At 40.5% G+C, this 16,829-nt stretch overlaps 1 protein-coding gene across 2 annotated transcripts in view; it reads right to left on the bottom strand.

Moving 5' to 3' along the window:
• Positions 1–16,829, bottom strand: part of EGFL6 (EGF like domain multiple 6) — a 137,433-nt gene that overhangs the window by 71,727 nt on the left and 48,877 nt on the right. For both annotated transcript variants that reach the window (XM_073614862.1, XM_073614861.1), the window contains exon 4: positions 316–435. In XM_073614862.1, coding sequence (XP_073470963.1) covers positions 316–435 — 120 coding nt within the window. The remainder of the gene's footprint in view (positions 1–315; positions 436–16,829) is intronic.

Raw genomic sequence — 16,829 nt, 5'->3', positions numbered from 1 at the left:
TTGTCTGGAGTTCATTTGTAAAGTTCTACAAAAAAATCACTTAGATTGATGTAGCGCAGCAGTCATAGCAAATTGCATAACATATATCCAGGAAACTATATAGTGCTAAATAAGAAATGCAGATAGATCATATTATTCAGATTGGGTCATATATAAAGACATTTTGGTTTCCAGTTTTGCCATGGATTTTCAACTAGTTTTATATTGGCTGTCTTGTGGATATAGGAATAGTAAATGTGTTCAGGCACAAACTATAAGTTGCAGTGGATATAATGAGATAAAAAATAAAATGCATGAACTGTTTATATAACTTACTTGAGCAAGAGCCATCTGGCATCAACATGTAGCCATTAAGACAGTAACACTTGTAGCTGCCATGAGTGTTCATACACCGATGCTCGCAGGGACGAGGCTTAAGACCACATTCATTCAGATCTGCAAAAGACATTTCATTCAGAAATATGTGGATGCATACTTTTTCAGCGGTTTTATTGCTGAGACAAAGATTTTGAGCTGGAAAGTGAAATGAGGTCAGCAGCAGTTCATGCGGCTTACTTAGACTCACCCGTAGCTCTAACCTGCACTGTACTATAAACACCAATGAAACAGGCTTGCAGCTAATTAACAAGAAACCATCAACAAATTGCAATGCATAGAAATAATATATAAATATAATTATGCAAAAAAAAAAGACACAAGGCATTCATATCTGGGAAAACAAGACACCTGGTTACATAAAAATAATTCATCAGTTTGTTAAAGCAGAAGTTTAGAAACTTAAACTGCCACTTCTCCTGCACTTAAAAAAAAAACACACATACATACCTCTGTTCTTCTAGCTGTTTACATTTTGTCACCCGTCCTTCCTCTTCTATTTTGGTGGAGGTGGCCCATACTGCTGCACTAAATGGCACTCATGAAATACTTTGAAACCATCATGAAAAATGATGCTGCTGCCCTTGGGGAAGGACCTATAACAGCCTGTCTTTAGAAGTAGTGGGTTGGATGAAGTAGGTTATCATATAACCCAGAAGACTAAATACTTCTAGAGGTAGAAAATTACTGTGGAGCACAGCTCCAGACTAAAGGTTGGCACTGTAGCAAAGACTGCTTTTTTATTTTATCTTATAAAATCTATCTATAGAGGTCATATTTGAGTTAAATACAGCACGGGAACCATTTTATTAAAGATATTAAACTTGCGCAAAAGCTATGAAGAAATACAGAATATATATATATATATATATATATATACATATATATATATATATATATATATATATATATATATATATATATATATATATATATATATATATGTGTGTGTATAGAGGGAAAAAAACGACAGGAACAAAAGTGGGCTGAGACCCAGATTACATTTCAACTTACCTGCCAAAATATAAAATTTGAATGGCCACTCTGGGTAACAATGAAAATGTTGTTGTTGTTCTTCATTTGTATTTGCTTTATATAGACTCCACAAAAGTCAAAAATACTAGAGAATACATTTAGTCAAATAAAGGGATGGTGAACCCGCGCAGTGGACATAAAGACTTAATTGGTAAAGTTTGGAACTGCTGCCTCTCAACAGGCAGTCACCCTAAAATGGGGACAGCTGAGATATATTAGAAATGATAGAAGGGTTTGGCGCTGTTCCTATTTAGTTTCCTACCTCCATATAGGTTACTAGATTAAAATAAATTCTTACGTGCACCGTGCATATATCAAATATTAAATACAAATTAACAATATGAATTCCCAAGTATACCGTGCATGTGTCAATTAAATATTCTGTTGCAATATTGTGCAATCATAGGTGATACATAGACATAACTTAAATGCTTACATATGTAATATTGCTAGGGAGGGAAGAAGGGGGGGGGGGGGGAAGGAGGAAAGGGGGGGGGGGGAAAGGGAGAAGGGAGTGAGATAGGGAGGTGGGGAGGGGTGTAGGAAATCTGTTCCTAAGGAAAATTACAATAACAAGATAAAGTGCAAATGTGCTGGTGCAATCCAAAAGGCAACAGTGACAAGATAAAAGTGCAAACGTGCTTCAAAATTCTTTAGTAAGTCTCTTGTGTCATATTCTTGTGCTGTGGTGATAATCCTTCACTTATAATATCTCTTTGCTCTGAAAGTGCAGCCACTCACCAGATCACTTCACCCCTGCGGGGGTAGTAGGCAGTTACAGTTTTATCGCCACTGTACAGCGATCGCTGGCGGGCTCAGGATCGTGGTATATCATATATAAAAAGAGAGGGAGTGCCCATAGCGTAAAATTGCTTTAAAAAAGTTTTATTACACAAAATGAAAGGGTACTCACACTTTTGCAGTAAAAATCAAGCGAAATGGTAAAAACGTCAAAACCGTCATTAATATCCTTCACCGTAAATAGATCTCCCTATTGATAGATTTAACACCATATATCTGCAGTTGACATCAATAGGGAGATCTATTTACGGTCTCCATTGTCCACAAAAACACAGGCAAAATGGCCGCCGGACTATGCAATACAAACAATGGGGAGAATTGTTTACGGTCTCCATTGTCCACAAAAACATAGGCAAAATGGCCGCCGGTCTCATCAATAGGGAGATCTATTTACGGTCTCCATTGTCCACAAAAACACAGGCAAAATGGCCACCGGACTATGCAATACAAACAATGGGGAGAATTGTTTACGGTCTCCATTGTCCACAAAAACATAGGCAAAATGGCCGCCGGTCTCCATTGTCCACAAAAACACAGGCAAAATGGCCGCCGGACTATGCAATACAAATACACAGAGACAGGTAACTTGAACTACTGTCTAAAAATAGCTCAGACAAATTGGCCACTAGTAGTCCCACTGCTATTAACACAGGAAGTCGGACTTCTGTCTGCAAAATACAAACAAAATGGCCGCGGACGAACTTCCGGTCCGCGGGAAAATGGATGCCAATTGAAAATTTAACAAGGGGACACCACACACACTATATAAGGATGGGAAGACACAACACAGGTCACGCTCCCGTAGACGTCCTAACGACGAAACGCGTAGGGCGTGGCCTAATCTGTGCTTCCCAAACATCACCTCCTGTACCAGCGCTGAAGGATATTAATGACGGTTTTGGCGTTTTTACCATTTCGCTTGATTTTTACTGCAAAAGTGTGAGTACCCTTTCATTTTGTGTAATAAAACTTTTTTAAAGCAATTTTACGCTATGGGCACTCCCTCTCTTTTTATATATGATATACCACGATCCTGAGCCCGCCAGCGATCGCTGTACAGTGGCGATAAAACTGTAACTGCCTACTACCCCCGCAGGGGTGAAGTGATCTGGTGAGTGGCTGCACTTTCAGAGCAAAGAGATATTATAAGTGAAGGATTATCACCACAGCACAAGAATATGACACAAGAGACTTACTAAAGAATTTTGAAGCACGTTTGCACTTTTATCTTGTCACTGTTGCCTTTTGGATTGCACCAGCACATTTGCACTTTATCTTGTTATTGTAATTTTCCTTAGGAACAGATTTCCTACACCCCTCCCCACCTCCCTATCTCACTCCCTTCTCCCTTTCCCCCCCCCCCCTTTCCTCCTTCCCCCCCCCCCCCTTCTTCCCTCCCTAGCAATATTACATATGTAAGCATTTAAGTTATGTCTATGTATCACCTATGATTGCACAATATTGCAACAGAATATTTAATTGACACATGCACGGTATACTTGGGAATTCATATTGTTAATTTGTATTTAATATTTGATATATGCACGGTGCACCTAAGAATTTATTTTAATCTAGTAACCTATATGGAGGTAGGAAACTAAATAGGAACAGCGCCAAACCCTTCTATCATTTCTAATACATTTAGTCAAATGTTCACAAAAACTACAGAAATATACTGTATATAGGGGTTGATTTACTAAAACTGGAGAGTGCAAAATCTGGTGTAGCTCTGCATAGAAATCAATCAGCTTCCAGTTTTTTTTGTCAAAGCTTAATTGAACAACATGAAGTTAGAAGCTGATTGGCTACCATGCACAGCTGTGCCAGATTTTGCACTTTCCAGTCTTAGTAAATCAACCCCATAGTGTATGGAAACTCAAACAATTAACTTTTCTTATTTGCTCTCTTTTAGTCTGGTAAAGCATATTTGAATCCAAGAACAACATTTTAATATATTGCAGCTTTCTGATTCTTAGATATGGTGGCTTTGTTTAGTTTTAAAGCTTTTTTCACCTGATGATTCTGACAGTAACACATTTCCTATCCTAAGGTGACAACCATGGCCGGATCTAGGGGGGTGCTGAGGTGGCTGCTGGATGGATGCCGTGCTGGCTCTCTGTGCCTTTCCTTACATCCCTGCAGTGCACACAACCTGGGCACAAGGCTTGCCACTGAGCTCGTCCTCCCCACACAGCACCTAACTGGAATCAGATTCTGTTACAGACACTACTACTGACCCCTTAACTCTTGCATTTCTTACTCCAGACCTCTTAACCGACCATTGATACAGGGCATTGTTTTCACCGACCCCTGTCCCTTGCCCCCTGACCCCTATCGTTTGCCCGCTGACCCCTTTTTTTTGCCTCCCTGACCCCTGTCTTCTGCCTGCTAACTCCTGTTGTCCGATAAACTCACCCCTGTTCTCTGCCCTGCTGCCCCCTGTTCTCTGCCTGCTGACCCCTACCCTCCATTCTGCTGACTTTGTGCTCCGCCCTGCTGAACCCCTGTCCTCTGCACTGCTGACCCCCTGTACACTGCCTGCTAACTCTTGTACATTTCCCTGCTGACCATCCATCCTCTGCCCTGTTGACCCACTGTACACTGCCTACTGACCCTCTGTACACTGCTTTGCTGCCCCCTGTCCTCTGTCCTGCTGACCCCTACACACTCTTGCTAACCCACTGTACACTGCCCTACAAACCAATCACCTCTGTACACTGCCTTACAGACTGTTGACCCTATGTTCTGACCTCCCATCCTCTGCCCCTTTGACATTTTTTACTGCATCTCCACCTCAGACAGGCTAGATATAGGCTACTGTACTGTATTTATGGAGCAACATGATGTCACCCTAGGACAAAACTACAAAAAACCCCCCTCTCATTTTCACCATATATGGAGTAGATGTCCTGAAGTTCAGGGAGAGAACTGGGAATACTGCTAACTGATAGCAGTCAGCAGAGGCAGACAGCACATGAAGTTATCAGCTCTCAAGATTTCTGGCAGTATCAACAGGTATTTGCACAAACAGGTAAAACAAAATGCTTTCAATGGTACATTTACCACAGCAACAGGAAGCAATAAGAGATGTGAATTTCTTTGGGTTTACATGCACTTTGAAGATACCACTAAAAAGGTTTTGTTATATCTGTTTAATTGGTGGAAAAAAATACCTGTTAATCCTGCCAAAATGCAATGAACTTGTCATTTCTTGTAGTCAGTTGACAATACAGTACCTGTGCTACGCTGAAATCCCAAGAAATGTTATGACCCCTGCCCAGTTCACCTCTGTAACAGCATAAAATCCCTTCTCTATGATATCAAGATGATGTGAGAGATTTAGGTACACTTTAAGTTCTGATATTTTTAAAAAGAACAAAATGGGCAAGAGTGGAAATTTATATCTATCCTGTGATTATTCTGACCTCTAGCATCTTGGTTGCGTTTGGTTACTCCATTCTACTTTTTATTGGCTCCTGCTTTATAGTCTCTACTTATCCACTTGCCCTTTTATTTCTCATTCTGCCTCTCTACTAAGCTACATTTGTCTACATGTTTTCTTTGTACTTCTTATCTGATACTGTTAGCATGTAGTTAGTGGTCTATATTGTTTCTACAATGGCTGTGTCTCTGAATTGTGTACTTCAGTCTCAAATTCTTTGACCTTAAAGCCCAACTCCAACCATTTTTTTGTTTTGTTTTTTTGTTTTAGGTTTGGATAGTGTAGTTGGAATGACTTAGTCAAAGCCTTGACCTCAATACAATAGAAAATCTGTGTCCAGACTTAAAGATTGCTGTTCACAAGTGCAAACCAACCAACTTGAAGGAGCTGGAGCAGTTTTGCAAAGGGGGGGGGGACAAAATCCCAGTGGTAAGATGTGGCAAGCTCATAGAGACTTATCCAAAGTGACCTGGAGCTGTGATAGCCGCAAAAGGTGGCTCTACAAAGTATTGACTTTAGGGGGTGAATAGTTATGCACGTTGACTTTTTCTGTTATTTTGTCCTATTTATTGTTTGCTTCACAATTTTAAAAAAATCTTCAAAGTTGTGGGCATGTTATGTAAATTAAATTATGTAAATCCTCAAGCAATCCATGTCAAAACTTTATTGTGCTATGGGTTGTTATTGCTTTCCATATATAACTGAGATGAAGGGGCTAACTGTATGAAGGAGAATACGTACTAACATGTATCTCTGTCCTGTCATACAGCGGCATAGCTGTGAATGCGAAATACCCCCTTGAAGGGAGATCTCTTCGGTGAGAGCAGTGGCATAAGGGGAGCACAGAGTGAAACACCTGCACTAATATATATCTGTTACAAGCATGGATAAAGAGCACCTGTCACCTTAATTTTAGAATTTTTGTTTACATCTTTTAACATATATGGACTGAATAATGATGCCAGGACTTGATTGCTCACAGATTGGGCACTTTTACCACTATAGAGTTCAGTGGTCAGTATATTTTCTGTTCATAAATTGATTTAATCTATCACTACTAAGTTCAATGTTTACTATATAAGGTCCATAAAAGTACTCGTCACCTTATCAACTGTATATGTAATTCAATTATTGCTTTTTGAACAGGCCATGAAGTCAACGTTTACTTACCTGTTGATTTAACAGAACACCAGTCATCTTATCAACTTATCATGGATTGTATTTTTATTTAATTTAATGAGTTGGTTTATGAAGTAGCACAAAGCACTTTTCAACAAATAATTTGTAGCACACATCCAGCACATTAAAAGAGCAGCGCCATAGCCACTACCTCTTTAATCTTGTCACAGGTGTAAAAGAAAGCTTCTCTTGGAATTTGAGTGAATTCTACAGCCCCTGTACATGCATGTGAAGTTCACACTGCATTATAAGTGACCCTTACAACTTCTCTAGGTGATGAGCTGTCACCTAAGCAGGAAAATATAAAAAGGCAACTTGATAAATTGTCATAGGCTGTCAGATCAAAAATAGAGAGTATAGAAATTACAGTACTACAAAAATGTACATGGTAAGATAGATTGTTCAGACATGTATGATCTTCCTAGGGCATTTCATTGATGGATCACCAGTCAGTGTAACATTCCTTCGCATTGCCAAGAAACAAGCCCCAAGTGTTAACTGTTAAACTCCTGACAGACAGAGATGCTTTGATTTGAGTTTGTCTTGAAGAATGTAAGCTGGGACACTTATCAATTCTCCTTAGTAATACTTATTTGCAAACATGTGAATGACCGTAATGAACAAAGCCAATGATAGAGCAGATGTGATAACAGCTTTTCTAAGCCTTAGGGTGGCAAGTTCCTGTATTTTACATCAGCTATGTGCAGGTATGATTGAAGGTACAAGCTATGTCAGTTGAGTTTTGTTATCTCTTGCCTGAATAGATTTTTGTGACTCATGAAATTGAACATAGTCTGATTTTAATGTATGGCTTTACTATATTGTTTTAGCTTTTAATATATTTTTATATATAATATTTTTGTTCTTTGTCCCCTTTCTGATTATTGTAGAATATGTTCTATTCTTTGATTGTAGCCCTGATGAAGAGATTGAAGTAGATTTGGTATTCAATACCCACTCTTGGAGTGACCAAGCAGCTTATATATGGGATCTCTATTGACAACAGATTAGCTATGAGTAAGGCCTTGTAAGCCTAAATGCATTAGCTTTGTTATATACTGGAGCACTTGACTTTTAATAAATAAACTCTATAGGTTATGTTTGGGATCCTGCTTTGACTTTTTGAGTACCAAATGGATAGGGCTGACAAGAGCCCAGCTAGGAGACTGACACCTTCTGCATGAGGATAACAGCCAGGGGGTAGAGCTAAGCTCATTTGTTTGGTGATCCTGATAAAAAGGATAGCTGAAAACCATCCCAAATGGTTTGGATCTTTACATCAAAATAAAAATAGATTTTCCATGTAATGGGATGGCTGCCGTTTCTTCCAAAAATTTTATTTTTCTTCCTTTTCTGGTTTAGATGTACATTGTTGTAGGCATGGGCTTTCTCAAGTGTTGATTACTCCAGGGACCCATGCAAGGATGATTTGGTTTCATAGCCTTTCACAGGATAGAAAAACAAAAACTGTAACCAGAGAATAAACTAAGATCATATGTAAAATATCAGTCATTATTGACTGGGTAGTATTCTGAACAGTTACAAGGAACAAGAAGAATGATTGCTCGAGTACTGACATAGCATACAGTTCTAGATTTATGTTTACCATTTGGTGACATTAGAATGGGTCTGAGCTTTGGTTCTCTATTTTCACTATCAGGTTACATGAATGCATTCAAAGTAGAAGTGCTCTCAACCCTAGAGAGTTTGTGCAGGAGCGAGCCATAAGGACAAGGGACTAGTGGCTTCCCATGGGATTTTGATGGCAGCCATAGTAGCTAAGTTTAAGGAGGGGTTATTTTAGAGTCTGTTGGCTTCCAAGGTTCAGAATAGGTATAGGACTGAAACTGTAACTGACGGGGATAAAGTTAGCGAATCAGTCATTGACTTCTGTATGCTCTGGTTTTACCTTAACACCTTCCTGCCGCATGTACACATATATGCGTCCTCACAGAAGTGGGTCTTCTTCTCTTCTTCCGTGAGGCCACATATATGCGTACATGTGTTTGTGCTGGGAGCAAGCTGTGCAGTGCACTCCCAGCACAGGGACCAGGCTCTCACTGAGAGCTCCAGGTCCCATACTAATGATCTGCAATTGGGAAGCCCAGTTCCAGATCACCTGATCGCTGTGATAGCCTCCAATTTTTTTCCTCTTGAATGGAGAAAAAGATAAAATATATACGTGTATGTTCAATGTATATAATATTGAAAACCCAATTCATCCTTAGAAAAAGGTATAATTCACTTATATATACTAAGCAGTTGTGGGATATGTGCAGTTTTATTAACACAAGTCAAAGTTGCAAACCGGTGTTCAGTTTAGAAGCCTGAGCACTAAATGTAACTAAAAAAGCTGAAGGACTTTGGTGGGCATATTTTTATTTTTAATGATTTTTTGGGGTGAAATTATAGACTATGTTGTACCTCCCTTAATGTTCTGTTCCATGTGTATGAGACTGCAGTGAAAAAAAAAAAAATATCATGTTGTGTCTCTTAGATTCAGAAACGTAAACTCCAAGTTATGTTGTTTACCACTAATTAAGGAAATTTGAAATATTAAATAGTATTAAATAAATATGTGATTAAACTAAATGAATGGGTGTTTTAAAATGTTTTCACATTTTTAAGGGGATAAATGTGTGAACCCTGGGTTAATGCTTTTATTTGTCGTTTCTTTTGGTAAAGACTTGTTTAAATAAACTTTATGAAAGTTTGTACTACAAAAATCACACGTTTTCCCCACCCATAACAGTTTGCATTCATTAAAAAAAAAAAAAAAATAAATCTATTACTCTTACAAAGGTTCAAATTTAAATAAAGCAAAACAGCAAGAATACAAATTATACTATTGGGTGTCGTCTGAAAATAGCATGATCATTTACTAAAAAATGTCTCTCTGACAGTTTAGAAAAGGTTATGAAAGGTTAAGGTCTGCACTTGTTTTTAGCGCACAGCTGCTATTGTTTAATAGGTAAGTACATCCGACAGCCTGACAGCAAAGATATATATTGAGTTTTTTTTAATGAGACCTTAAATCCCATGATATATTTTACTGCCAAAAAATTGATTATTTGAAACTATCTGTTTACAGAACATTCATCATTACAATGTACTTAAAAAGAAAAAGATATCACATATCGGTTTGTAACAAACGGCTAATCTGGAATTGGTAGTAGAGCAAATGTTTTACATGTGTTTAATTTTAAAGAAAAACTCCAGCCAAAACGTTTTATTTGTTTAAGCTGTGAAGAGTTTAACTGAGGACTGCGTTTACTGGCCAGATGCTGATTGGTCCTGTCGTCTATTTGTTTATACACACACATAGGTATAATGTTTATTATGGCTGGCCAAATTCTCTAATAGTCAGTCTTGGCTGCAGACTAAGCTCCTGGAAACCTTAAAAACCCTCCCTTGCAGAGGGTTGACTGCTCATTTATAAATAGGAGACTTTCTTACCTGATCATCCACTACAGCCAGAGACTGTGCTCCTTATGCTCTGGTGGTGCATAAAAGCCTGCAGAAGTGGAGGATCAAGTAAGTAAAAGTGCTTAAGTGCTTTGCCAAGTTCCCAGAAATTGTCAATTGCATTTTTCAGTGCAGGTGTAGCCCCACTACAAAGGAGGATTTTTAGGTTTCTTGGAGTTCAGCTGTCTTTAGACAAAACTTTTTTTTTTTTTTTCGTTGGCACCAATGACAAAGTCAGAGGCAGATGGAGTGTCCTAAAGAACTTTTATGGGAATTTTAGGGACTTAGGAGCTAAATTGAGGAAAAGGACCTCCAAGGTAGTATTCTCAGGAATACTACCGGTACATCGAGCCACACCAGAAAGGCAGAGGGAGATTAGGGAAGTAAACAAGTGGCTGAAAAGCTGGTGTAGTAAGGAGGGGTTTGGGTTCCTGGAGGACTGGGCCGACTTCTCAGTCGGTAACCGGTACTATAGAAGGGACGGACTGCACCTAAATGAGGAGGGTGCAGATCTGCTGGGAATGAAGATGGCCAAAAAGTTAGAGGGGTTTTTAAACTAGGCGATGGGGGGAGGGTCCAGAGACAGAGATAGCCAGCGCTGAAGATATTCCAGAGGGTAGTATTGGGGGAATTAGTGGTAGGTTAACCAAAGCACAAAAACACAAGGTGAGTATAGTAGCAAGTCCTAGTTGCAATCTTGAAACACCCAATACGAGGACAATATGCGACCGGTCTAAACTATGTGGCATGTTCACCAATGCCAGGAGCATGGCGGACAAGATGGGTGAACTAGAGATACTGTTGTACAAGGAGGATTTGGATTTTGTGGGAATTTCAGAGACCTGGTTCAACAGCTCTCAGGATTGGCTGGCAAGCATTCAAGGTTATACCCTATACCGCAAGGATAGAGAGGGTAAAAAAGGGGAGGGGTATGCCTATATATCAAGAATAATGTACAAGCGAATGTGAGAGATGACATCACTGAGGGAGCTAGAGAGGAGGTGGAATCCTTATGGGTAGAGCTCCAAAGGGATGAAGCTAAGAGGAAAATAATACTGGGAGTATGCTATAGGCCCCCTAACCTGAGGGAGGAAGTGGAGACGGATCTCCTATCACAAATTGGATTAGCAGCAAGGATGGGAAGTGTTATCATAATGGGGATTTTAATTATCCAGACATAGACTGGGCGGAGGGAACCGCGCATTCATTTAAGGCTCGCCAGTTCCTTAATGTCTTGCAGGACAATTTGATGGGTCAGATGGTAGACGCACCAACTAGAAATAAAACATTACTGGATCTACTGATTACCAACAATACAGACCTGATCACGGATGTGGAAATACGGGGCAATTTAGGTAACAGCGATCACAGGTCAATTAGTTTCAGTATAAATCACACAAATAGGAAACATGCAGGGAACACAAAGACACTGAATTTCAAAAGAGCCAACTTCCCTAAACTACAAACCTTGCTAAAAGGCAAAAATTGGGATAAAATATTAGGAACAAAGAATATGGAGGAGAGATGGGTTTGCTTTAAGAGCATATTAAATAAGGGCATTAGCCAATGTATCCCATTGGGTAATAAATTTAAAAGAGCGAACAAAAATCCTGGATGGCTTAACTCCAATGTAAAAATGCATATAAAAGCAAAGGAGAAGGCCTTCAAAAAATACAAGGTTGAGGGATCATCCTCAGCATTCAGACTTTATAAAGAATGCAACAAGAAATGTAAGGGTGCAATCAGGACGGCTAAGATAGAACATGAAAGACACATAGCGGAGGAGAGCAAAAAAAATCCCAAGAAATTCTTTAAGTATGTAAACAGTAAAAAAGGGAGGACAGACCATATTGGCCCCATAAAGAATGAGGAAGGACATCTGGTTACAAAGGATGGGGAGATGGCGAAGGTATTGAATTTCTTCTTCTCCTCAGTCTTCACGAGTGAATCGGGGGGCTTCAGTAACCAAAACTGCAGTGTTTATCCTCATGACACAACACAGGAAGCACCTCCATGGTTAACAGAGGACAGAATTAAAATTAGACTTGAGAAACTTAACATTAATAAATCACCGGGACCAGATGGCTTGCATCCGAGGGTACTTAGGGAACTCAGTCAAGTGATTGCCAGACCGTTGTTCCTAATTTTTACAGACAGTCTATTGACTGGAATGGTACCAGCTGATTGGAGAAAAGCCAATGTAGCACCAATATTTAAAAAGGGCCCAAAATACATCCCTGGGAATTACAGACCAGTTAGCCTAACATCAATAGTATGTAAACTCTTGGAGGGGATGATAAGGGACTATACACAAGATTTTAGTAATAAGAACGGTATCATTAGCAGTAATCAGCATGGATTCATGAAGAATCGTTCTTGCTAAACCAATCTATTAACCTTCTATGAGGAGGTGAGTTGCCATCTAGATAAAGGAAGGCCCGTAGACGTGGTGTATCTGGATTTTGCAAAAGCATTTGACACAGTTCCCCATAAACGTTTACTGTACAAAATAAGGTCCGTTGGCATGGACCATAGGGTGAGTACATGGATTGAAAACTGGCTACAAGGGCGAGTTCAGAGGGTGGTGATAAATGGGGAGTACTCAGAATGGTCAGGGGTGGGTAGTGGGGTTCCCCAGGGTTCTGTGCTGGGACCAATCCTATTTAATTTGTTTATAAACGACCTGGAGGATGGGATAAACAGTTCAATCTCTGTATTTGCAGATGATACTAAGCTAAGCAGGGCAATAACTTCTCTGCAGGATGTGGAAACCTTGCAAAAAGACCTGAACAAATTAATGGGGCGGGCAACTACATGGCAAATGAGGTTCAATGTAGAAAAATGTAAAATAATGCATTTGGGTGGCAAAAATATGGATGCAATCTATACACTGGGGGGAGAACCTCTGGGGGAATCTAGGATGGAAAAGGACCTGGGGGTCCTAGTAGATGATAGGCTCAGCAATGGCATGCAATGCCAAGCTGCTGCTAATAAAGCAAACAGAATATTGGCATGCATTAAAAGGGGGATCAACGCAAGAGATAAAACGATAATTCTCCCACTCTACAAGGCTCTGGTCCGGCCGCATCTGGAGTATGCTGTCCAGTTCTGGGCACCAATCCTCAGGAAGGATGTACTAGAAATGGAGCGAGTACAAAGAAGGGCAACAAAGCTAATAAAGGGTCTGGAGGATCTTAGTTATGAGGAAAGGTTGCGAGCACTGGACTTATTCTCTCTGGAGAAGAGACGCTTGAGAGGGGATATGATTTAAATTTACAAATACTGTACTGGTGACCCCACAATAGGGATAAAACTTTTTCGCAGAAGAGATTTTAATAAGACTCGTGGCCACTCATTACAATTATAAGAAAAGAGGTTTAACCTTAAACTACGTAGAGGGTTCTTTACTGTAAGAGCGGCAAGGATGTGGAACTCCCTTCCACAGGCGGTGGTCTCAGCGGGGAGCATTGATAGCTTCAAGAAACTATTAGATAATCACCTGAATGACCGCAACATACAGGGATATACAATGTAATACTGACACATAATCACACACATAGGTTGGACTTTTTTCAACCTCACCTACTATGTAACTATGCAACTATGTAACTAGTGGGGAAGGGTTAGGCCCTCAGGTTTTTTTTTTTTTTGCTGTCCCTTACCACTGTTGGGGAGATTCATCCATCTTGTGACTATTGTCATCAAGAAAGGGGGGGGGGGAATCAAACATTTAGGCTGAAATTCACACCTGAGCGTTTCAAAATTGGGGCAGATTTTCAAAAAATCTGCCCCAAAGAATCTCATGTTCTTTTTTGAGCTTAGAGCGTTTTTTCAGGCGTTTTGCTTCAGGTGACAAAACGCTCAGATGTGAACAGGTGCCATTGAAATAAATGGGATTTTGCTTGTTGGGCGTTTTACGAGCGTTTTATGAGCTGAAAACACTCAGGTGTGAATGAAGCCTTAGAGTTGATTGAGAACAAGAGGTAAGGATAAGGATATAAAAATAAAATAATATTCCAATGGGGATATCTGTTCCAGCAACAGCTGTGTAAGAAGGGGAATCCTCTTACTTTGGGAGGTCTTCTCTAACTTTCAGCTGTGCCTCTGGGACAGGAAGTGAAGATACATTTCCACAGTGCTAGTTAGACATCAAAAAATAACATGACAGTGGTTTCAACATTTCCCTATTCTATCCAAAACAAAAAAAAACATATTTGCAATAGATAGCCTTTAAAATACATATGCACATAAATCGCATGCAACTGAAGAGTTTACACTAACCTACAACAGAAAAAGATTTCTCCTTATATATAGGGTAAAGGGCCTCAAAGTTGTTAGCTGCACTGTATCCCTCAGTTCCAGATAGATGTTGGTGAGCAGGGGCGTTGCTAGATCTGCAAAAGATCTGGGGCTAGAGCCCATAGCAGCGGTCACCAACCTTTTTGCATGCCCGCCGGGGGGTGGGGGTGGGGGGAGACCTAAGCAATTTTTCACGGGTGATGGCTGGTGTTGGCGCTTCAAGCACCATGGCACCATGGTTGATATGGTGTCAGGGTGATTAAAGTGCATTATTTCTATTGTTAAATTCTAATATATTATGAAGTGGTTCAACTCACCATACTGCAGAATCAGTGGGAGCCCTGGGTGTGCCACTTACCACATCTCCTGCCACCATTTGCAGATTGCCACATCTCCTGCCACCATTTGCAGATTGTCACTTGCCACCTCTCCTACCACCATTTGCAGATTGTCACTTGCCACGTCTCTTGCCACCATTTGCAGATTGTCACTTGCCACATCTCTTGGCACCATTTGCAGATTGTCACTTGCCACGTCACCTGCCACCATTTGCAGATTGTCACTTGCCATGTCTCCTGGCTCAAGTTGCAGATTGCCACATCTCCTGCCACCATTTGCAGATTGTCACTTGCCACGTCTCCTACCACCATTTGCAGATTGTCACTTGTCACGTCTCTTGCCACCATTTGCAGATTGTCATTTGCCACATCTCTTGCCACCATTTGCAGATTGTCACTTGCCACGTCACCTGCCACCATTTGCAGATTGTCACTTGCCATGTCTCCTGGCTCAATCTGCAGGTTGCCACATCTCCTGCCACAATTTGCAGATTGTCACTTGCCACCTGATGTGGATTGTAACTTGCCATGCCAGCCAGTGCCACCAAATGTGCATTGACGCTGCATTGGTGGCAGGCTGACAGCACTGTCCATTTAGTGAGAGCAGGAGAGCGGTGATGCAGGGTGGGCAGTGAAAGATGATGTAATCTCGCTGCTCCCCGCTGCACCTCCGACATTGAAGAAAGGGGGTCTGGCTGCAAAGTGGAGCTCCACGATGACAGGAAGCACGTGACCTCCACTCCACCGTGCTGTGAGGGTGGAAGAGCGCTGATGTGTGATGGGCAGTGAGAGATGATGTAATCTCTCTGCTGCTCACCGCACCTCGCTCCCAAATTGAAGAGGCCCAGCTGTGAAGAGCGCTGATGTGGAGCAGGCAGAGAGAGATGTCATCTCTGCTCGTCCGCCCGCTCGCTTCTCTCCTCTCCTCCAGCCTCTCTCATGCAGCCAGCCTGCCCACCGCAGCAGCCGCAACCCGCTGGTTAGGCAGGGACCCTGCAGCAAGAGACTCGGGGCTATGGGCCCCAGATTCGGGGCTATAGCCCCAATAGCCGCCCCCTAGCAACGCCCCTGTTGGTGAGGCTGTGGTTTACAGGGCTTCCACACCCATATCTGGTGGAATTGTCCAAAGATCCCTTTTTGGGTGCATTTTATTAATGTATAGGAGATATACTGTATGTATTGTATGTTTTTTTTTTTTTTGTTTTTATTTGTAATGTGTATTTTTATCTTTTCTTTCTGTTGTTATATATTTAATAACGAAATAAAGATTATAAAAACAAGAGAAAAGGATTTGACTTATTTCCATCCAAAGCATACATTGGTTAAATGAGGAGTAACAATCTGAAAGACCTTTAGTTTTCCCCCGCCTGCCCTATATACAGTACTTTAAAAGTTTTCTTATATAAGTCAAGCTTTTATATGTTGTGCTCAAATATGCAGGATCAAATGCCCACACATACAGCCTGATTACTATATAAACAGTTTATACCCCTTTGGTCTTTATGTTGTTGTTCATACCTGTCAATTTAAAGTTAATGAAGGTGGTAGAGAAGACAGACACCGTCATTGTTAATTTTAGTTTATTTTGAAAGGGTGTTGTTAATGAAGCAAAATCATACCCTAAAGTGATTTCAATTGCAAGCCATTTTCTCTAATGGCATTCTGTGTACAAATTGCTTCTGAGTCTGATAAAACACTAACATTTTTCTAGACCAGCTTTTCATAACATTTTTAGTATGCACAATTTCTTGGCACCCTGGTCTAAAATGTAAAAAATGTAAATGTACTTATCAATGGGAAACATGAGCCTGCGACAATGTACACAACCACCTTAATGAAATTAGCTTCAAATCAAAAGCCTCCCTTCACATCAGATGTTCCCCCATTACATCAGA

The sequence above is a fragment of the Aquarana catesbeiana genome, linkage group LG02, assembly GCF_042186555.1.
Source record: "Aquarana catesbeiana isolate 2022-GZ linkage group LG02, ASM4218655v1, whole genome shotgun sequence".
NCBI lineage: Eukaryota > Metazoa > Chordata > Amphibia > Anura > Ranidae > Aquarana > Aquarana catesbeiana.
Note: the sequence above shows the minus strand (reverse complement) of the source record. Positions and strands in the feature narration are given on the sequence as shown.